A 22,613-nucleotide genomic window follows, 5' to 3' on the forward strand; every position below is an offset into this window, starting at 1 on the left:
AACACAGGGAATAAGGAAAAAGATGGTTTAAAATCCTAAAAATCTCCTCAGAGAGGTACGATAAGATATTGCATCCATAAATGGAGGCACAATGCATGAAAGTGCTTTTGCAACCTAAAAATAACTAAAATAAAAAAGAAAATGGGAAAAAGAGTCAAAGAAACTCTCTGAAAACAGATCAAAAAGACAAAGAGCTAGGTATTATAAAAACCTAAGAAATGTAGAGGATCAATACAGAAAGCCAAACAGGCAACTAGGGGGATTTCTAGAAACCAGTAGTAGAGAAATTATATGAAAAAAAATGTCAAAGAACTAATACTCTGTCTAGAACTGAAGGTCATGAGTCTCCAGAAACAGTGGGCCCGCCAAGTATCCAGCCCAATGAATGGAAAAAACCCCACATCAACAGAAAATTTCAGAACACCAGAGATAGACAGAAAATTCATAAACCATCTAGAAAAACTGATGGGGTAGAGTGGAGGAAATGCAGAGTCTAGAGCAAGTATCATAAATCATCATGGCATTGGACTTTCAACAGCAATGTGGGAAGCTGGAAGACAATGGGATTTTCCTTCAAAATTCTTGACAGGATCCGTCCTGACGCCAGATGGCCCAAGTTCAAATCCTAGACCTGCTACTTACCAGCTGTGATCACGGCCAAGGTACTTACCTCACTGGGTCTCAGTTTCCTCATCAATAAAATGGGCACAATAATAATCTCTATCACCTCTTTGATGTGAGGATGAATTAATCCACGTAAAGCAGTGATGACAGTGCCTGGCACATGGTAAACATTTAAAGATTCACTCTTATTAAAATTACCCAGCCACACTATCCATCAGTAATGAAACACTTTCAGACATACACACCTACTCACCTTTCTCACCAAGCCATTGCAGGATACACTCCAGCAAATTATGGGGCTAAACCAAGAAGAAGGAAAACACAATGCAAAGCACATTTGCCTTTTTGGGGGGTGCCTAGCATCTGAACACACTTCTTCTACTAGGAAAATTATTCACCTTATAAGGCAAAACCCCCACTTCACCCAATACACACACACACACACACACACATACACACAGTCACTGAAAATGTCAGATCCTGCAGATCCTCTGTCTCTGCTTAAATGTCACCCTATCCTGACTGCACTGTAACTCAGCAGGCCTCCATCTCCCTTCACTGCTTTCTCTCCATAGTCTGCATAGCTTGTGCCATCATTTGGTAAACTTTATATTTACCTTGTTTACTTGATTACAGTGTCTTCCCCTGTCTCGAATGTAAGCTCTGTGAGTGCAGACATGTTTGCCTATTTGCTTATCTTCCCAGCATCTAGAAGAGTGCCTAACTCAGAGCAGGTGCTCAACCAAAATTTAAGTTAAAAAAAAAAAACTTGCTTTCCAAGCCTCCCATGTAGCCAAGGTACAGGCACATGACCTAGGCTCTGCCAATGCGAAGCATCCATCCCAGACCATGATTCCAGAGAGATGGCTCAGGTCCACTCTGGAACAGATGACAACAGAGAAGTCAGCTACAGCCCCTACTACAGCAGCAATGCAAGCTGTGCACCAGGGCCCAGCAGCATTTTCACTGGACAGTCCTGTGGTGGGATTTGGGATAAGATTCTTGGCTATGCGGTTTTCCAAGCCTGGTTCTCTAGTCTTATAGAAAATTCTGAGAGTCACTCAGCATCGTTTTAACAAAATCTCTTCTCTGCCTAAATCAGTCAGTTTGTGATGTATAGTAAACCAGAATCCAGGGGGCACAGGAGAGTTTTGAAGAGAAGCCTCGGAAGGTCAGCAAGGTGTGGATGCACACCTCTAAACCAGCCTGCAGTACGGGAGAGATGGAACTGAGGGAACCGGATGCATTTGGACATTCAGGAAAGTATGATTCACAGGAATTTGACAGACTGACGGAGTAGCGGGGTGGGGGAGTGGTAACAGCCCCATATAAAATATAAAATATAAAACTAAGCAGGCCGGGCGCTGTGGCTCAAGCCTGTAATCCCAGCACTTTGGGAGGCCGAGACGGGTGGATCACGAGGTCAGGAGATCGAGACCATCCTGGCTGACACGGTGAAACCCCGTCTCTACTAAAAAATACAAAAAAACTAGCCGGGCGAGGTGGCGGGGCGTCTGTAGTCCCAGCTACTCGGGAGGCTGAGGCAGGCGAATGGCGTGAACCCGGGAGGCGGAGCTTGCAGTGAGCCAAGATCACGCCACTGCACTCCAGCCTGGGTGGCAGAGCGAGACTCTGTCTCAAAAAAAAAATAAAAAAATAAAAAAATAAAACTAAGCAAATGAAAAAAGACGTCATATGTAACCTCAGGAAAACAAAAAATTGTAGTAGAAAGGAAAAGTTCTGATGGTGCACGACTTGATTTGACATCCTGTTCCAAACATAACCACCATGCTGAAAAAGTAGACTCCAGAGGGTGCTACAGAAACAGCTTTACCATCCCCAGCCCACGCCACTGCCACTGTCCTTTCTAAAACTCTATCTGCAGACGTGTTCCCCATCCCCACCCCCTACTCCTATAAAGCCTGTGGAAGTCTGGAAGTTCCCTTAACTCTGTGGATCATTCCTAGACCATAAACAATCGCCCAGACTCTTTTTAGTCCCAAGAACAGTCTCATCTTAGTAATTGAGATGTCCTGTCCAGATTAATAATCTCGTCTGACTTTCATGTACAATCAGACTTCTCCCCTCCCCTTGGGCCTGCCAGGGTCAGTGTCTCAGACCCCTGACTCTGTCCACTGGAGCTTTGTGGACCTGGATGCTTAGTGCCCACTGTGTTACCCTGGGCCACTTCTGTGGGGTCCCAGGGAGCTCCCCTGGTTGGCAGGCACCCTCATGCATCCCGTGGGACACTTCCAGCCTCTCACCTCTACTTGGCAAGAAGCTCCCTTGGGCAGGATCAGTTTGAAAACGACCACCGCCCGGGTCCCTTGAACACAGCCTCTGCCCTATCATTGGCAGAAACAATGCAGCCGCCTCTCCTCATTCTGCCACCAAGCAGGGGCTCCAACCACAGCCTTTTGTGCTTCGTATTTCCAGGCATGGATCAAATGCAGTCACTGCTCAGCTTCCAGGGCTGTGCCCAGTTCTCTGAGTGATCCTCTTAAAGCCCTTCTCTCTTGAGCTGAGGTAAGGAAAAAGCGTTCCCTCCCTGCCCACCAGGCATGAGGGAAGAAAACATCAGAGTCTCAACAATTCTCTCTGAAGAAATCCTCTCTGTGGGCTCTTCCACCTCAACCCTTTCACGTCCTCAAAGCGTAAGCCAGGAAAGGATCTCAAAATCAGAGTTTACACACCTGAAGTCCTACTTTGGAATGCAGTGGCCAATACCTACTGTTAAGATCCATTGTCTTAGGACTCAGCCAGACCCACAATGCCTACATTAATACCCCATTACACATAGTCCCAGTAGTCCCAAAGAATTGTGATGCAACTGGGGCAGGAGGAAGGAGGGAGGGGTAGTGCCAGTGAGTAAGATGGGGGTGGAGTGGAGGTTGAAGAAAACTAAATCCTCTGTGGAGAAAGGGGGATGCTCAGACACGGTGGGAATGTAGGACAGACATTATGGAAAACAGTATAGCAGTTCCTCAAAAAATTAAAATTAGAGCTACCCTATGATCCAGCAATCCCACTGCTGTGCATACATCCAAAAGAAAGGAAATCAGTTTATCAAAGGGATATCTAAGGCCAGGCACAGTGGCTCATGCCTGTAATCCTAGCACTTTGGGAGGCTGGGGCAGGTGGATCATCTGAGGTCAGGAGTTCGAGACTAGCCTGGACAACATGGTGAAACCCTGTCTCTACTAAAAATACAAAACTTAGCCAGGGGTGGTGGCACACGCCTGTAATTCCAGCTACTCAGGAGTCTGAGGCAGGAGAATTGCTTGAACCCAGAAGCCAGAGGTTGCAGTGAGCCAAGATCATGCCACTGCACTCTAGCCTGGGCAACAGAGCAAGACTCTTATCAAAATAATAATAATAATAATAATAATAATAGTAAAAGGATACCATCACCATGTTTATTACAGCACTATTGCCTATAGCCAAGAAGGAATGAAATCCTGTCATCTGCATTAATATGGATGGAACTGGAGATCGTTATGTAAAGTGAAACAAGCCAGATACAGAAAGAAAAATATCGTATGTTCCTCATACTCATACGTGGGAGCTAAAAAGGTTGTTCTCATGGAGGTAGAGGGTAGAATGGCAGTTACCAGAGGCTAGAAAGGGTGAGGGGAGGAAAAAAAGAAGAGAAGTTGGTTAATGGGTACAAAACTAGGCAGAAGAATAAGATCTAGCATTTGGTAGTACAGTAAGGTGACTATAGTTAACAGTAATAGTTCAAAATAGCTGGAGGGGAGGAACTGGAATGTTCCCAACATATAAAAGGGGGTGAATGTTTGGGGTGATAGATGTCCCAGTTGCCTCAATTCAATCATTACACATTGTATGCATGTATCAAAATACCACATGTGAGCCAAAAATATGTACAACTATTATGTATCAATTTTTAAAAAGAAATAAACTAGTTTCTGAGCCTGGGCAACATAGTGAAACTCCACTACTACAAAACATACAACATCATCTGGGCATGGTAGTGCCAGTCTGTAGTCCCGGCTACTCTAGAGGCTGAGGTGGGAGGATCACTTGAGCCCAGAAGGTCCAGGCTGCAGTGAGCCAAGATCATGCCACTGCACTCCAGCCTGGGTGACAAAACAAGACCTCATCTCAAAAGAAAAAGTTTCTGGCACACAGTAGGTACTCAGTAAAAATATACTAAATGACTAAAAGGAAAAAACAAAAATCACTTTTTTATAAAATAAGTTTTTATTTATAAATTTTTTATAAAATAAATAAAAATCATTTACTGAATGACTGAAAGAAAAAAAAAAAAAAGAGAACTAAATCCTCATCTACCGTAATAGGAAGCCAGTAGACAGTAAGTATACTTGATCCAGGAACAGGAGCAGAAATCTTATTTAGGGTGGCCTAATCCCAGCTCCACCACTCACCAGCTGCGTAACCCTGGACTAATTCCTTTCCTCTTCCACATTGATTTCTTCATCTGCAAATCGGGGAGAGTAACAGTAACTCCTTCCTAGGGCTGCTGGGAGAATGAAAGGAATTATATTTGTAAGGCACCTGAAGCAAGCCTGGACCATAAATGCCACATAAAGTTTAGCTTCCACTGTTTTTATTTTTGTAACTGAGATGTATGGAAGAAAATGCCACAAAAAAAAAAAAAAAATGACTGATTCGAAGGCAGGGCTGTTGTGCTACCCAGGTCCACACACCTGGTGCCCCTTGGAGGTGGGCACCACAGCAGCCCTGGCCGAAGGCAGCTGCCTCTCTGGAGTGCGACGGTGGAGGAGGGGCTCTCTCTAAAGCCTTATTTTATTAGGTGATTTAAAAAACCATGTTTGGCATTATTTCGCTAAAAATAAAAGTTTATTTTTAGAATGTTAATAAAACAAGCTCCCACAAATAGTAATAATAACAAATGATGGGACGTGGTGACCGACAAAAAGAAAGCAATGAGGGAAAAGACAAAATAAAATCTTGGAAATATGACATAAAATTCAACTTTTTATTTCAAAATCATCATAAAAAACTTATTAAGACAGCAGACTCAAAAATATTAGTAGCAAATATGATGAACGAAGGCATTAACATCCTTAATGACAGCACTTTAAAAATGCCAATTCTTAAATTTTATAAGTAAAATATTCAGATGCCCAACATAAACACCAATTTGCAAAAGAGGAGATAAGAACTCTGAATCAACACACAATAGCTGTTTGACTATACTAATAACTTTATAATAATGAAACCAGATGTCAATACCATCTTCAAATTAGGAAAATGCTGAAACACTGGTAAAGATACAGTTCTCTGAGACAGCAGTGCCTGCAGTTGTGAAAATCAGTACCCTTCCCAAAGAACTATGTGGTAATATGTGTTAAATGTCACTACCCTGTAGCCTAGTAATTTCCACTTCTAGGAATCTATCCTACAAAAATAATCAGAAACGCAAATGAAGATTACTACATAAAGATATTCACTGCAGCATTAGCTTTACTGGGGTAAAGCTGAAAATTCTGAACTATTATGCACATGCAAGTAATATATATACATATTTGTTTGTATTCACATAAACTATCTCTGAGAGGCCAGACAAAAGACAGAAGAGGAAGGCTCTCCCTAAGAACCCTTTTTGGACTTTCCAAATTTTGGATCATTTTAATGTATCGTCTATTCAAAATACTTCAATGAATTTAATAAAACATAATATGCGGGCCAGGTGTGGTGCCTCACTCCTATAATCCCAACACTTCAGGAAGCCGAAGTGGGAGTATTGCTTGAACCCAGGAATTCAAGTCCAGCCTGGGCAACATGGTAAAACCCTGTCTCTACCAAAAAATTTAGCCAGGCATGGTGGTGTGTGCCTGCGGTCCCAGCTACTGGAAGGCTGAGGCGGGAAATCGCCTGAGCCCAAGGAAGTGGAGGCTACAGTGAGCTGTGATTGGGCCACTGCACTCCACCCTGGGCGACAGTGAGACCCCATCTCAAAAAAAAAAAAAAAATTGTAGGCCGGGCGCAGTGGCTCAGGCCTGTAATCCCAGCACTTTGGGAGGCCAAGGCGGGTGGATCACCTGAGGTCAGGAGTTCGAGACCAGCCTGGCCAATATGGTGAAACCCCATCTCTACTCAAAATACAAAAATTAGCTGGGCATGGTGGCACATGCCTGTAATCCCAACTACTAGGGAGGCTGAGGCGGGAGAATCACTTGAACCCGGGAGGTGGAGGCTACAGTGAGCCAAGATTGTGACACTGCACTCCAGCCTGGGCAACAGAGTGAGAGTCTGTCTCAAAAAAAAAAAAAAAAAAAAAAAAAAAAGTAATGTTTCTGAATCTTTACAAAGAATGTTAATAACATAGAAAAGATTTATTATGTTCAATGTTAAGTTTATTATTTATTTATTTACCTTTTTTTTTTTTTTTTTTGAGACAGAGTATCACTCTGTCGCCTAGGCTGGAGTGCAGTGCCAACCTCTGCCTCCCATGTTCTTCAAGCAATTCTCCTGCCTCAGTCTCTCAAGTAGCTGGGATTATAGGTGCGTGCCACTACGCCCATCTAATTTTTGTATTTTTGGTAGAGACAGTGTTCGCCATGTTGGCCAGGCTGGTCTCGAACTCCTGACCTCAGGTGATCCGCCCGCCTTGGCCTCCCAAAGTGCTAGGATTACAGGGGTGAGCCACCACTCCTGGCCTTAAATTTAAATGTAAGTATTAAGACTATATTCAGAATGATCTCAATGATATAAAACTATATTAATACACAGACAAGCACAGAAAAAAGACTGAAAAGAAACCTACCAAAATGTAAACAGTAGTCATTACTGGGGCTGAGATTCTGAGCAAGTATCATTTCCATCTTTCCATGTTTCTATAGTTTCCAAAGCTTCTACAGTAGGTATATAGTACTTACATGAGTGGAACAAATGAAGAGTATTAAATTAAATTACCTTTAAATGGTCAGTCACTTCCCAAAGAAGGACTAGGAGTGAAAACTAAGTAATTTCTTAAAAGTCAGGAACCTACAAGAATAAACCAATATTCTGCCATTCCCGTTTAAGCTGCTGCTCAGGGCACTGTCAGCATGTTTCCAGTTCCAGGGATGAGCTGGCTCGGAGCTACCCCACTAAGCAACCAGCACGAAGGAACCTGGTCCGGCCACTCAAATGCCACCTCTCATGGAAGACTGCCCTGATCTCTCTTGTCAGTGATGTCTTATGAACACTCTGAGAATAGGACAGACCCTAGGACTCACATGTGTATCTCCAACAGGAGGCAGGCCTGGTAGCCGGCGTGCCAGCCCCATCTCAACACGTCCATGGCCATCTGCCCACCCTCTCAAGTGGGTGCTCCCCAAGGTAGAGGCCAAGGATGTTAGAGACTCTAGCATGTGATAAGAGTGTCAGGAAACAGCTGAGGAATACATTAAAGAATGATATTTTAGACTAACACTGTCCAACAGAACTTTCTGTGATGGAAGAAATGCTCTATATTTGCACTTTCCAATATGGTAGCTACTAGCTAGCCATGTGTCTACTGAGCACTTGAAATGTAGCTAGTATGACTGGGAAACTAAATTTTTAATTTTATTTAATTGTAATTCATCTAAATAGCCATAGTGTTCTTGTGGAAAAGCAAACATCACAAGGTAGTTTTAAGATTAAACAAGATCTTTTATTTTTAGAGATAAGGTCTTACTCTGTCACCCAGGCTGGAGTACAGTGGCTTGATTACAGTTCGCTGCATCCTTGAACTTCTGGGCTCAAGTGATCCTCCCCCTCAGCCTCCCAAGTAGCTGAGACTACAGGTGCACACCATCAACCCAGCTAATTTTTAAATTTTAAAAGTAGAGACAGAATATCACTATGTTACCCAGGCTGGTCTTGAACTCCTGGCTTCAAGCAATCCTCCTGCCTCAGCCTCACCAGTAGCTGGGACTACAGGTGCATGGCTGTTAAGATGATTCATTTTTAAAAAGATGATTGGTCCAGTGCCTAACAGCGCTCAATTGATCACTGTAGGATAATGAAAAAAAAAATGAGGAGTAGAAAGAAGAATAGGAGGAGGAGGATCCCCAACAGCCCCACCTGCTCAGCCACAAGCACTGGGAATTTACTTGTCTCCACCCCACCCCAGCAAATAGCTCTTCCGTATTTTGAATGCATAGCAGCCAGAGCCATGGAGAGTGGGAATGGGAAGAGTAGGGAGGGAGAGGTATGAGGCTGGGACAGGAGAGACCCTGCAGACTTGCTGAAAGAGGAAAGCTGTTGGCCTGTATTGCCTGAGACAATGAGTAGGTATTTACTCCAAGAAGAAAGCTTAAGCCACCAGAATCAGCAACAGGTGCAAGAAAAGGGCTGCCCAAGGCAGTCCTCATGCCCAGGATTTAACACTCTGTGTCCACCACTGTCCTCTAGAGGGCTGGTCTGCAAACTCAAGTTCTAACCTGTCCTCAGAGTTCCCAACAGTTAGCCACCTAGAGAGCCCTTTCCCACCCTACCTCACTGATTCTCACGCTAGCCTGGCGAGGGGAGCAAGCACCTATTTCCATTCCATAACTCAGCAGACCAAGGCTTGGTGAGATTGTCTGAGGTCATGAGGCTGAGACTGGCTGGAGAACTGGAGTCTGCCTAGGACAGACAGCAAATGATAAGGTGGTAATGCCGCACAGAGGCCTGAAGACCCGGCCAGCCTGAAGGGGGAACCTGCAAACACCCTCCTCCAGGCTGCCAGCTCCGAGGAGGCAAGGACTCCATCTGTTGGTTCTCCATGGTATCCTAGGGCAGAACCCAACACTGGAAGCATAGCGGGTATCCAATAAATATGGATGAACCAACCAACCACCAGCCAAACACAGGTACAGCCATTCCAGTTTTCAGGCTAATTCTACATACTTCATCCCATCTGCCCCTAACAATTGGCCAGACAGGGATCATTCTCTCATTTTAAAATGGGGAACTGAGGCTCAAAAATTGAGAGTCACTCTGGGTTGCGGTACTGAAAATCTGCTTCGAGAACTTCCCAAGAAGCCCCGCCTTGACTGGAGAGAGGCAGATTCATTCTGCCAGGGTCCTGTGTTCTTTCTATTCTTTGCTCTATCCTCTATCAGCAAGGCAGAGATGAGCTCACGACATACCCTGCCTCCAAGAAGCCCACAGATTCACGGGGAAGGGAAAAATGAATGCAAGCATCTGTAACGCCTGACTCTTTCATGAGAGAAAAATGACAAATAGCAGTCAGATAATGAAGGAGGGACAGGTTAATTCTGGCTGGAGGAGGAAGTTTTTTGACTGTGATGAGTGGGTAATTGAGTGGGTAACATTGGACCCGAGGCCTTAATGAAAGGTCCAATAGGTGGCAAGGTGTGGAGAAGGGGCAGGTGGGCCAGCAGCTGACACCTACCAGCTCTAGAACTCTGGGCACATCATTTAGCCTCTCTGGGCCTCAGCTTTCTCAACTGTAAAATAAGGATGCTAACACCCACTGTGCAAGAAGTGAATGTAGAAAGAATTAAATGGCCTCGTGGGACATCTACTCACAGCAGGACTCAACAGATGGAAGCCGCTACACTACTGCAGGGCCAGGCAGGCATGGGGACGTGGGTTCGGAACAGGGTAGTCCTGGCATTACAGGTTTTAAGAGGAAGAATCAAGGTAATTCCTCTGGATATTGGAGTCTGACAGCAACTCCCAGCGCAATAAACCAGGGAAGGGGTGGGGGTGTGCATCCAGATCCACTCCACAGACAACCCCCATCCTACTGGACACCACAGGCTGAGTAAGCATCTTAGACTGACCCAGGGCCAGGACCTGTCAGAGAGATGCACTGAGGCAGCCCACACCCTCCTCCTTCCCCAATCTCCCCCAGCCCTAGGGGAAACCACCAGGCCCACCAGCCAGACCTGCATCCTCCATCTCTGCAGCTCAAGCCTCAGTTTGACCCCAAAGTCCTTATTCTTGGAATTACACCAAAAAATAATTAAAAAGCAGGGTCTGGGAATAGAGTACTACAGTGTAGAGGAGAAACAACATCAGACAGTCAGGCCTGGGACCTAGCCCAGCTCTCTACTCACAAAGACCAACAACCACAGCTCACCTCTGGGACACACCTGCTGTGCACCAGCCCCTGAGCTATGTGTTCTACAGACACTCATCTTAATCCCCCTAGCAACCCATGAGACAGGAACTATCTCCACTTTTCAAATGAGGAAGACTGAGGCTCAGAGTTGCACAAATTCGCCTAAGGCCTAGCAGGTGAGGTAGTCAGGATCCAAACTCAGTTCTGACTCTAAAAGCCATGTGGCCACCTTCGCATAAGTAACATGGCCTCTCTGAACTTTAGTCTTCCCATCTACCCAAAGGGGGCTTGAATTAATAATATGATTTCTGGAAAGCCCTACAGTTTACAAAGCCCACAATGGTGCCCAGAGAAGGGCCATGAGACCAATACATCCCCCAGGGCCTCTAAGCCTGTCCTGGAGTGGAGATCTTGGGTGTGGACAGCAATCACCACCCCAGCAGGGTCACCAAGAGCTACCATCCTCTGGCTCCCAGCTCTCAATTCCAACATTTGGTCCAAGGTTCCTCTTCATCTTAGAGAAATCTGGGTGAGATGAGTAGCAACCACTCGTAGCTGCTCTTTAAGCCACAAGATGAGATGCATGTCACAGTACGTGGGGCTTCGTCTAAAAGAGAGGATGAGCATGTGACAGAAAGTGCCAATCCTGGCCAAGAGGCTAATGGCCAGTCACTGTAGGACAGTCATCAGGCCCCAAGCTCCTCCACCTGACCCGGCCACTCCAAAGGCTTGCAACCAAAGAGCCTGCAAGCCCTGAAGCCAATCCTTCCCAGAGCGGGGGAGAGGGAGGCCCAGCTGAGTAAGGAGACTCTCCCAGGGTCACTAGCAATCAAGGGGCAGACCTTATTTTGAAGAGCCTCAAGACAGTGTTGGAAAGAAACATGATGGTATCTGCATGTGAGAACTCATGTAGCATTTACTGGCATCTCAGCACTATAAGACAGGGCAAGGAAAAAAAAGAAATTTACTGGCATCTCACATGTGTTGAGAGCTTACCATATGTTCAACTTTGTAGGAAAACGAGAACATCAAACACAGCTCCTCCTTTACAGGCTACAGGCTCCTTGAGGGCAGAGACTGGGCTGTACTTCATTCCCAAACTTCCTGGACACTCACTTGGAGCCAGCCCTGTGCTGGCCATACAGGGTCAAGGATAATGACACTCTGCCCCTGTCTTCAAGGACACATAAGTAAATAGGAAATTGCCATAGAGTATGAGCAGGGCTATGGCAAAAGAAAGGGAAGACTTCGAAGAGGAGGTGGTATTTGAGCTGGGTCTTAAAGAATCAGTAGGGTCAATCTGGTGGAATGGAAGGGAGCGAAAGCCCTTCCTAGAGGTTCTGTTTACCATTTACATGGTAGTCATAATAATAATTATTATAATCCCAAGATTAATTGAGCATTTACCATATGCCAGTCTGTTTTTAAGCACATATACATGTGTTAACACATTCCACCCTCACAACAGCCTTTGGAGGTCATTACTATTATTATCCTCATGTCACAGATAAGAAAATTGAGACCCAAAAAGCTCCCTAACTTGCCAAGGTCCCCAAGTTAGTACACAGAGCCAGGATTCAAACTTAGTGGACTGGTTCCACAACCATGCCCTCAATCAGCACTCTACACACTTCTTAGACACAAACTTCATGCCAGACTTTGTGCTGGACACAAGAATACAAAGATGAATCTTTGAATATTATCTATTTTTCCACTTGTTCCAAAAATGATTTAAGGAGGCACAAAGACGAATAAAAAGAGGCCCACAGATTATAAGGAAAGAAAGACAGGTAAAGAGTAAATTCCAGGTCTGAGGCTGCATTTAAGGAAAAGTCTGCTGCCGCGAGTAGACATCAGCAAGAGATGGAACTGGCCCTGCAAGAAGGCCTTGAATGCCAGATCAAAGGGCTCAGATTTTTCCCATGGGCCAGCTGGCTGTCAATCTACATGCCAAGTGTAATTTTACAGAAGATCTTTAAAGCATGTACCAAGAACTATCTGTAGGACAAATTGATGTCTCTACAGATGTGTAGATGATGTGGTAAAGTACATATCTACTTAAAAGAGTTCCTTAAATTAGCAGTTACCTAAATCTCATTAGGTATATTCTGCTTCAAGAGATAACTAAAAGTATAGCTGCTATCACATGGACAGTGGAAAGATTTTTGTCCTTATATTTAGAACATTTGGATATCCCTGCTGTCAGGGATGGGAAGTAACGCAAAGGTTTTAAGCGAGAAGTTCTAAGGACTTGAGGTCTGGGATTTTTGCTCCGCATCCACCCATGGACCCCTCCTCACCAAGCCGCCCGATCTGTTTGAAATCATCTGTTTGAAGGCCCAAAGAAGAGCCTGCCCCAGCGAGAAGCCCTAGCACGGAGATATTCTCACAAAGAGCGCTACGTAAGTACAAATGACTGTTTGATCAATCATTTGGCCTCAGCATGGGATTTGGTTAGAATTAAAGCCATCTGGCTGGTGGGGGGGGGGGAACAGGGGGAGGAGACAAGCAGGCGGGAAAAAGACGCACCCCCCTCCCCCAAAAAGCATTGTTAAAATATAACGGGGAAAAACAGTAAAGTTCCTGCTGTTATTTCAGCCTAAGCCACTTAATCCATCAGCACATAAAGCAACTTATTTTACGACCTTTTCCCTTTAAAAAATAAATCAGAAGACGATGCCTTGAATTCAGATATCTCTGAAGCACACTACTCATCCCTCACAGTGAAATATCCTGTTTCATAAACCTTCTTCAAGATACTTGAAACTGCAGATCACTAAATGCCTTGCTTTAGGCATCTGACATTCCAGAGAATTAATATTTAAACTTATTATAGGAAAAAAGAATTGCGTTTGGTTGAAGCATGAAATATTTAATAGTGTCTCCAAATTAGAAACCCTATTTTGTTTCACGCTGGAAATGCCAACGTTATTACCTGGGCTTTGCACTCAAATAAGATAAAATGCAAAGGCAGTCTTGAGATGAAACACACAATTACAGCCGTTTTCTCCAGAGAGATGGGGAGTGAGACAGGTTTGGGGAGTGGACATGATTGAGTTTCATTTTTACGATACGCTTAAAATTATATTATCATTCTCTGCCTTGAGGGTTGGACTTGAGACTGCTGAAGCTACTTAACCACCGAAAACGGTGTCAAAATCAGTGACTCCACGGGGGCCTATTCTCAGGCTCTTTAAACCGTCGTCTTGGAATGGGCTCACTGACGAGCAAAACTCCGTAACTTTTTCTCTGCTTGCTAGGACAAAAGTATTCAGTGGTTTAGGATAAAAATTAAGCTTCAATTGACACAGTGGATCCTGGCAGCCTCTGCCGGCACGTGTAATTTATTTACAGGGTTGGAAAGTCGGCAAAATACATCATCAACTCTTACACAAACTTCTACTAGGTATTAAATACCCAACCCTCTGAGAAGTAATTCATATAGTCCAGCAGCGTTCCAAAATAAACCCAATCTCCAGCCCTCCGGAGAGCTTAAAACAGCAAATGGGCTCTGTATTTTTCAAGTCAGGTTTATAGTACTCCCTGGTTTCTTGCTAAAGCCTGATTTCTAGCAAACCTGTTATTTAAAAACAAAGGTAACATCTAAAAGAGTAATCTGGTTGCTAAAAAGACACAAATAGGAACAGGCTGGGCTGCATGGCAGGCAGGGCCATCCCTTGTACTTCATTCACTCCCCTTCAGACACGGCGGCACGAAGGAAGGCAAAAATTCCTCGGACCAGAACGGCTTCTGCCAGTCCATCTTCAGAATCAGTATGACTCCCTGCGAATGTACACATTCTCATGAACGCACGTGCGAATGTACACATTCTCATGAACGCACGTGCAAGGCCACAGATGCGACCAGCCGTGGGACCTTTACCTTCCATAGGGGTTCATCTAGCTCATTCATCATTTGACACAAAAGACCCTCAAGTTCACTCTGATCCCCAGCCTATTTTCCCTCCCAAGCCCTACTTCATCCCACCAAGTGTTTAACAAGAAATAATTGTTTAATAGATCCCTGACCCAACATGCTCAGGGAAGCACGTATTCTACAACCAGGCATGGTGGGGATCTTGAGGAATTCTCATCCAACAAATGTCTTTGAAAGCCGTAGAGGGGAGACTACGACCAGGGCCTTGGCAAGGAATCTCCCCAAATGGCAAGAAAAGCTCAAACAGGGACTATTACCTGCAATAACCAGTCAGGATGGGAGTTGCCACTGCTTCTGAGAAGCGGTCCCTCCTAGGGGCCCCCTCCATGGCCTCAGAGAGTCCTTTTCCAGACCCCAGATTCCTGAGGATCCTGAGTCACTGGGAACATTCTCCTTTCCCTAGTGCCAAAGCGGGAGAGGAGCAGTGCCCTACGGAGGCAGAGTGTCCCCTGTAAGTCACACCTCAGCCTGTTGGCTGAGACTGAGAAAGGGCTGCTCTGGGATGTGGCTGTCTGGGCCCCCTGCAGCCTCCTGCTGCCTTCCTCCAGGCTTGGGGGACACTCAGCTCTCTAGAGCCACATCTTCTCCTTCCCACCACCTGGGTTTAAGAAGCTGGTCCTGGAGAGTGGTGTATTCTCAGAGGCAAGTACTGGCTCTGCTGTCAGACAGACCTGGGTTCAAATTCCAGGCTCTACCGCTTACTACATGCACAACCTTGGACAAATCACTTTGCCTTTCCAAGCCTCAGTCCCCCCATCTTTAAAATTAGAACATTGCCTCCTTTCCTCCTAGGGCTATTGGGCATAATTAAATGTGATCACGTCTCTAAAGCATCTCACCTGGCACAGAGCAGCCACTCACGAAAGGTTAGTTGACCTCCCTCTTCCCCATCCCTTCTGTGTTCATCTTTAGCGTCGAGAGTTCAAGTGTGTAACCTGGTCTGAGACAAAAGTGGCCTCTACCTACATCCCAGATCCTTCCAAACCTTCCCAGCCCAGTTAGTGTGGAATCTCGAGTATCAGCAGGCAGGGACTATGGATCATCCAACTGAACTGCTCCCCATTTTACAGACGGGAAAACCAAGGCTCAAAGCACAGGGCATGGCCCACTAGCAAAGATGCTACACAATGGCTCATGTGTTAGCTCCAGGCAGGCCCAACCATAACCACCAAATAAATTCAGGCCATCCAGGAAATGCATTATTCAGTTCACGGACTGAAGGTCTCATCTCAGCGCATCTGACTCAAATGCTGACTTTAAAAACACAGCTCGTAATGCTAACACAATCCACCTCGATCCACCAGAAACCTACTGAAGGAATAACCCTTTGGAGTTTAAGGGGAAGAAGGGAAAAAGAAGAAAACAGATGCTTTAAGTGACTTTCAACTCTGAGACCACTGGGTTAGGGTTGTATTCTCTCCTCCCAGCCCAACCTTCTGCTTTCTTTCAGTTTCTTATAAATATGGCTTAGGGAGACCAACAAAGTAGCCACAAAACTACTTTTCCCCTGTCTTTTCTGCTTTCCTTACTCAGTAACTCAGCTGTCAGTCCCTGGACTTTGCTTCCAATGCTGAAAGCTTTTGCTTTTTTTTTTTTTTTTTTTTTTAATTGTAAACTATTAATTTGGGCAGCGGCTCTTGATAAACAAGAAGTCCATTTTTAAACTGCTAGAATCATTAGCACAGTGAAGGCGAACAGCACAAATATTTCAGGAGTTTGGTCTTTTTTCCTGGCCCTGGTATTACAGCTGTGCTTTTTGCATAATGCAGTCCAAGTTTTCAAAGCCCACTGCAGACTTTGTTTCATTTCTTCTCCCCCTTGAACTGAATGTCTTTGTTTCTTTAAATACAAAAATAAACTACGCCCTACGAAAAGAAGCCACACAATTCTCTAGGTCCAAAGTAATTGCAACTGAAATCTATATTAGAAAAAAAAATTAACAAACCACCCATTATAATTTAACTTTGAATGTAACCATATATGTAAGGTGAGGTTGCTGAAATACTACCATATCGTGTTGAAAACAGAGAATTCTTTTCCAAGACAATTGAGAGAAGCAAGGGAAATTATCCTCAGCGATAGTCACTGGTCAGATTCCCAATAAAGTTTATTTGTTTGTTGTTCTTTCCCCTAATCCTATCCAAAACAGATTGAAAACCCTGTCCCAAACTTTAGTTTCTCCCCTCTTCCAGGATGCTGGCCAAACTCCACAAAATAAAACCGAACAAAATGATGATAATTATGCAACTTTCAGAACAAAGAACATAAGAATATATTTTTTTAAGTGATTCATTGTGCACTTATGCCTGTAATGGGATTTTAACGCACTGTAAAAATAAGTGTGCTGGCTCACTAAGCTTCTCATGCAAATGAAACGCAGGGAGATGAGTAACTCTGAGATGGGGTTCGTTTTGGTTTTTTTTTTTTTTTTTTTTTTCCAGAAAAAGGATGAAGAAAAATCATAGCGTATAAAGAAACTGACATTTTTAAATCACAGACGGAGCAACATAGACTATCGATGTGATGTCACAACTCTGAAGCTCTGTAGACCTCAGTCCAGCTAAGCACGCTACAGGTAAACTACTGAGAAACAACTAAGCCTAAATTAAATTACGATCTCATGTGATGGTCCCCTTGCCATTTTGCCCACAAAGTCCTAGTTTCTAGAGAGCTTGAGAGGCAGGAAGGATAGAGGAATTCTAGCCGCCCGAGATTCTTAGGGAATCTTTGGGAATTGTATTTCCGCTACATGTCTACAAAAGATTTGTCGGATACATAACTCTTATGACCGTAGACGCAACATGTTCCTATCTCATTTTTTACCCACACAAATACTTGTTTCTCTTTGTCTCACTGAGGCTGACATTTGGTCAGCAGGTTTTTCTCTCCCTTATTTGAAACTTCAAGCACTGAAAAAATTTGGATCTGATTATTTCCGGATCGCAGGACCAGCACTTTAAAATGGATGAAATGCAAGCAAATTGCCCACCGGAGCTGGAGGGGGGAAATGCTTTAAAAATCACTCATACCTTTCTATTAGGGATGCGCTAGCCTTTCCAAGGCCTCCCCAGAACATCACAGGAGCTTCTTACTCAGATGAAGAAATTTGACCAGGTGGTACCACCAAAACATCATGACTTACTGTCCACCACCCCCACCCCCTGAGTCCATGCACACAATCTACAATTCCTTTTTTTTTTTCTTTTCCAAGTTACAGAACTGACTGCTTTTTGGCATTGACAGCCATGATGGCTGTTTTTATAACGGCAGGGTTCACATTTGTCGTGATCAACCTCCTTTTTATTGCAAGGATGCATCCAGTCTCAGCACACAGTGAAAGGGCCCAGTGAGTCACTGTCAATTAAATAGTGACCTCATTATCTGGTTTGGTGTGGGAACAGCAACTCCGGACAAACGGAATTATGTGGTAAACTACAAAATTTTCTAACTATGGCATAGATACTAGTTACCAATTCCCAAAGATGTGAGACAGTAGAAATACCAAAAGCAAAATACATTTTTTAATTCTCTGGGAACGTTCAGAAAGCCTTCGTGTGAATGCCAGCTCTCGGCTGCCAACACACACATGTAGAAGGTACAAGTTGTGGAACCAGAATCAAATATTTGCAGCTGGAAGCTTGGAAACTGCCACCTACTATCTGCAGCTTTGAGCAAATCCCTGAACCTTAATGTCTGCATCTATAAAATGGGAATCACATTAATAACAGCTAGTATCTGCCTAGCACTTTACAGTCTTCTACATCTGCTCCCTCACAAGTGCCCCCAAGGCAGGCAGAGCCCAGCTGGCGTGAGGGCAGACAAGAGCATGTATGGGAACACGCTCTGAACACTGTAAAGCACCGTGCACAGAGAACAAGCGTCATCAGGCCATCACCACAAAGCTGTCCGCCTGCATAAAGCCCAGATGTTTACCTTCTTTCCTTGTCAGGACTTATAAAAGCAGAGTGTCGGGTGTTTAATAATAAGAAAGAAAAATGCAGCATCTGGCAATTTGGCTTTTCCAGCTGTTTGGAATCTGGATAAACGGGACTCTGCCATAAACAGATCATGATTCTTATTGTAAATGATGACAATGTTAGTCCATGACGTCACACCATCCCAGTGCCTCCCAATTCCAGATCAAATACACAGGCCCCAAACATTTATGGACAAACTACTAGATTCAAGAACCCACTCTCTTCCTCTGCGTAGGGACTATCTGAGGCAGGCGGCAGAGCATCTGAAACCTGACCCCAGGCTGAGCCATACTGTCTTCTCTCCGGTCACTGAGCAGCAGTGGTCACAAAAGACCCGAAGCTTGGTACCTCTCTGCCTCCCCTGGCTAGCACACCACAGTTAGTGCCCTCCACATTCAGCATTTTTAAAATGTAACCTTTCTTCCTTCTCACTCTGTCCCCTTTATCTCAAGTGTCACTGACCCTAGCATGGGCCCTGCACGAATTAATAAAACAACTCTTGTTTTATTTACCCTGCAAGGTAGGCATCATTACCTCTCGTGCAAATGAAAACCCAGAGGTTGAGAATGTGAAACACGTTACAGTAGTAATCCTAAAAATAACCAGGCACTGAGGTGGCCCTTGCACACTCTTTATCACTAATGATCTCCTCAGTCTTGCAAATTAAGTCTCAGGGTAAATTTACAAATGAGGGAACCAAAGGCTCAGAAGAGTGAAATTGCTTCCCCCAAGTCCCACAGATCATAGATGGTGGGGTCTCACAATTCCCAGCACAGTCAATACGTATTTTTCAATTGGTATTTCTGTCTGTTTCCAATAAGCCTGAGAACTTGGAGCTAGACACCAAACAATCAAAGGGTTACATGGTCTGGGGACTATTTCGGTAGGAGTAGGGGCAGCAAGAAGGTGCCGTTTCCTTGCAGCATTTTTAAGGACGTTGAAGAACTGGGGGGAAGCTGGTTTTGTCTCGGGCCACTTGGTGGCTGGACTCTGAGGGAAAGCTTGCCTACAGCGACACAGAGGCCAGCAGGGAAAACTCTCCAAGCCCAGGACCGAGCCTTCTCTTTCTCCCTAGGCCAGGTTAGGATAGAGCTGTGGCTTCCCTAACCCCTGCCCTACACATACCAAACACTTTCCCATGTTCAGGCCTCAGTTTCCTCACCCTTCAAATGAGTGGGTTATATCCCACCACACCAGCCTCACTGGGAGGCTATGAAGAAAAGTTGTGAAACCTCTTGGAAAAAAGCTTCACCAGAGAGACCAGCTTAAGGTACAAAGAAAGAGGCTCTTCTTCCCATCCCTTTATTCTCCTCTGCCCTTTCCAAATGTAATCCTGACTTGAAGATCTTTTATTTTGGACATGTTTGGGGGTGTGCATAAAAATAACTGGGGTTAGGGGGAATGGAAGTAGGAAGATCGGACACAAAGCCCCCAGACGAAAGATCTCACCATAGCGTGGAACAAAGGTTATGTTCGGGAGAGTTGTTCGCTAGGTCTGCAGAGAACTCGATCTTCAGATGACAGCCACGATGTTTTTAAACATAGAACGTTGCAGGAGGGTATCTATTTAAGGGAGGATTGTGTATGGAGCCGGGCAAGCCAGGGAGCTCCCGGCAGCAAACATTACTCATGTCTCGCTGCACAGCGCTCCTCTCTGGTAAAAGAGACCTCATATGTGTGTATTCCAGCAATAACATTCTGCAGGCATTTCCCGCCCCTCCCCACTGTATCTGTCCTTCTAAAATATTATCTCTATCCCTTGAAAAAGAGGCTGGCATCTAAAACAAAGAGATGGGAAATAGTTCTCTCTCATAAAGTCGAGTGTTTTCTTTAAAAAAGAAAAAAACTGCTTATGTTTATTTCATTTTACTAATCCCTGAACCAGGGAGTTGGCTGTTTTTGATCCACGAGGAGCTCTCAACTCTAAAAGCAGGCTGCCTACCTCTTCTGAGTTGTGGGGCTGATGCTAGGAAGTGGTGCCTATAACCATAAAACCCAAACTGTTTTTGTCTTCCTTGAAAATCATTTGGAAAGAGAACCAAGAGGTCCCAAATGCCGATAGTCAAACCCCAAAACCTTGGTTTTCCCTAAGGGAAAAAAACGGGGAGGACGAGGACACGGCATCTTAACAATTTCTCCAATTCCTGGTTAATTATCTGTCAGCACGAAACTCATAAATAATGACTCAATAATAATTAACTGTGATGAGAAGAGCGTGTTCCTGAAAATCCCAGCACCATCTCTGACTTTGAGCCCATAAGCCACGCTGGGACCTCCACCTTCCCGTGGCCAGCTTCACTGGGGGACGAAGGGGCTTGCCAAGGAGCTTGTGATCCAAGACTAGGCTGCCGAAGCACCAAGTACAGAAAAGTCATGTTTAAGTTAGGACGTGACCCAGGCTGGATTGCTGATGCAGAAAATTTTCCCTCAGGAATCCAGAAATCATCTGGTTTAATTAATTCCTCACTTGACAGATGGGGAAACTGAGGTCCCAAAAGGAGATCTTGCTAAAGGCCTCTGGGTTTTGTTAGTTAAGAAGATTGAAATACTTCAAACTATGCCTTGAGCTGCTCAGAAACAGATACCAATATATGTGTAGCTATTCGCCCTCATATATAATAAAATTTTGACAAGTTTCTATGCAAGCTTTATCAGAAACATACAGAAGCAAAATTATGTAAGCTGAGAGCTTTCTACAAACACATTTGCCCAAACGGGGCTGAGTTTAAATTAGATGCTTCGCAAAGCAGGCATACTTTCAGACTGACAAGCTAGTCCCAAACAATAAGAGAGAAACTGAGGAACTCAGAAGAAAGTTCCACTAAGTTCTCCCGAGCACGCGGTGGCGACGCCAGGCAGCCCGAATCTCCACAGGAGCCGCCAGGCACGTTGTCAGGGCCGGACTCACCCTTCCCGGCGGCAGCGGCCTTGGATGGACCGTAGTCTCGGGGGCTCCGGGGCCGGAGGAGGTCGTGGGAGCGCGGTGGCGGTGCGGGAGGCCGGGCTAGCAGGTCCCGCGGGCCCCTGTCCGCGCAGCCGCCGCCACTCACGGTGACCCTGAAGGCCATGTGCGCACCGAGGCTGGCGTGGCCGCGGCCGGGGCCGGGCGCACCGGGGGCCTCCTTGGGCCTCTTGTCCGAGTGTGCCTCAGCCACCTCGCAATGCATGGCGCCGGGGCGGGGCGCACGGCTGGGGGTCGCGCCGGGCTCCTGGGGAGGGGAGACAGCACAGCGTGTTAGAATGCGGAAAGCGGCCCCCGTCTCGTCCCGGGGCCGAGTTTGAGCAGGTCACTGCCCCTTCCGTGGATTCCGCGTCTCTAACATAGGTTAGCGCCACCACACCTAGCCCAATCAGAGGTCAAACCCACCTGATCCCACGCAAAAGCCCCCTCACTCAGGAGCGGTTCGCCCTTCCCAGGTGCGCTGAAGACCCCAGGCCCCCGCGCCGCGGCGCATTACCGAGAAGTCCCACCCAAATCCGCCTCCACCGAAACCAGCCTCCTTTCCACGAATGGTGAAACTGAGGCCTGGAGCGGGTAGCGCGCCTCTTCCCTGTCCCCAAGTGGAACAGGGAGCCGGCGGCAACGAGGATTCCCAGAGAAGAACTCGAGCGAAGCCCCGGAGACGGCTCCGGCTGGGTCACTGGCTGCGCGCTTCGTCGAGGCTCCGGGGCCGAGCTGCGCGCGGAGGCTGCGGACTCGAACCCAAAGGCCCGGGGGAAACCCCCAGAGACTCACCCGCGACCACCCGAACCGGGAAAACGCCAGTCCCAGGATGGGCGCTGAATCCAGCGACGCGAACCCATCACGCGCAGCCGGGACACCCACATTCCCATGCGCAGCGGAGGAATCGAGCCCGTCGCGCGCGCAAACCCGCACAGTGGGCAATGCCCACGCGGCCGCCGCCACACACCCGCACGCCCGTCGAGGCACGCCCGGAGACGTACACGCCACCCACACTGCCACTGGTCAGACGCTCGGCAGCGCACTACCACCCCGTCCCACGCTCTTGCCACACGCGCGTGAG

General features: G+C 45.9%; 2 protein-coding genes across 2 annotated transcripts in view; one reads left to right on the top strand and one right to left on the bottom strand.

Moving 5' to 3' along the window:
- GLIS1 (GLIS family zinc finger 1) overlaps window positions 1-21,797 on the bottom strand; it is a 235,612-nt gene extending 213,815 nt beyond the window's left edge. Inside the window, exon 1 of the mRNA XM_050802872.1 lies at window positions 21,497-21,797. Within this exon, the coding sequence (XP_050658829.1) occupies window positions 21,497-21,755 (259 nt within the window). The 5' untranslated portion in view covers window positions 21,756-21,797. The remainder of the gene's footprint in view (window positions 1-21,496) is intronic.
- Window positions 1-22,613, top strand: part of MRPL37 (mitochondrial ribosomal protein L37) — a 911,410-nt gene that overhangs the window by 407,122 nt on the left and 481,675 nt on the right. The gene's annotated exons all lie outside the window — the stretch shown is intronic.

This window comes from Macaca thibetana, chromosome 1 (assembly GCF_024542745.1).
Source record: "Macaca thibetana thibetana isolate TM-01 chromosome 1, ASM2454274v1, whole genome shotgun sequence".
In the NCBI taxonomy this organism is placed as follows: Eukaryota; Metazoa; Chordata; class Mammalia; order Primates; family Cercopithecidae; genus Macaca; species Macaca thibetana.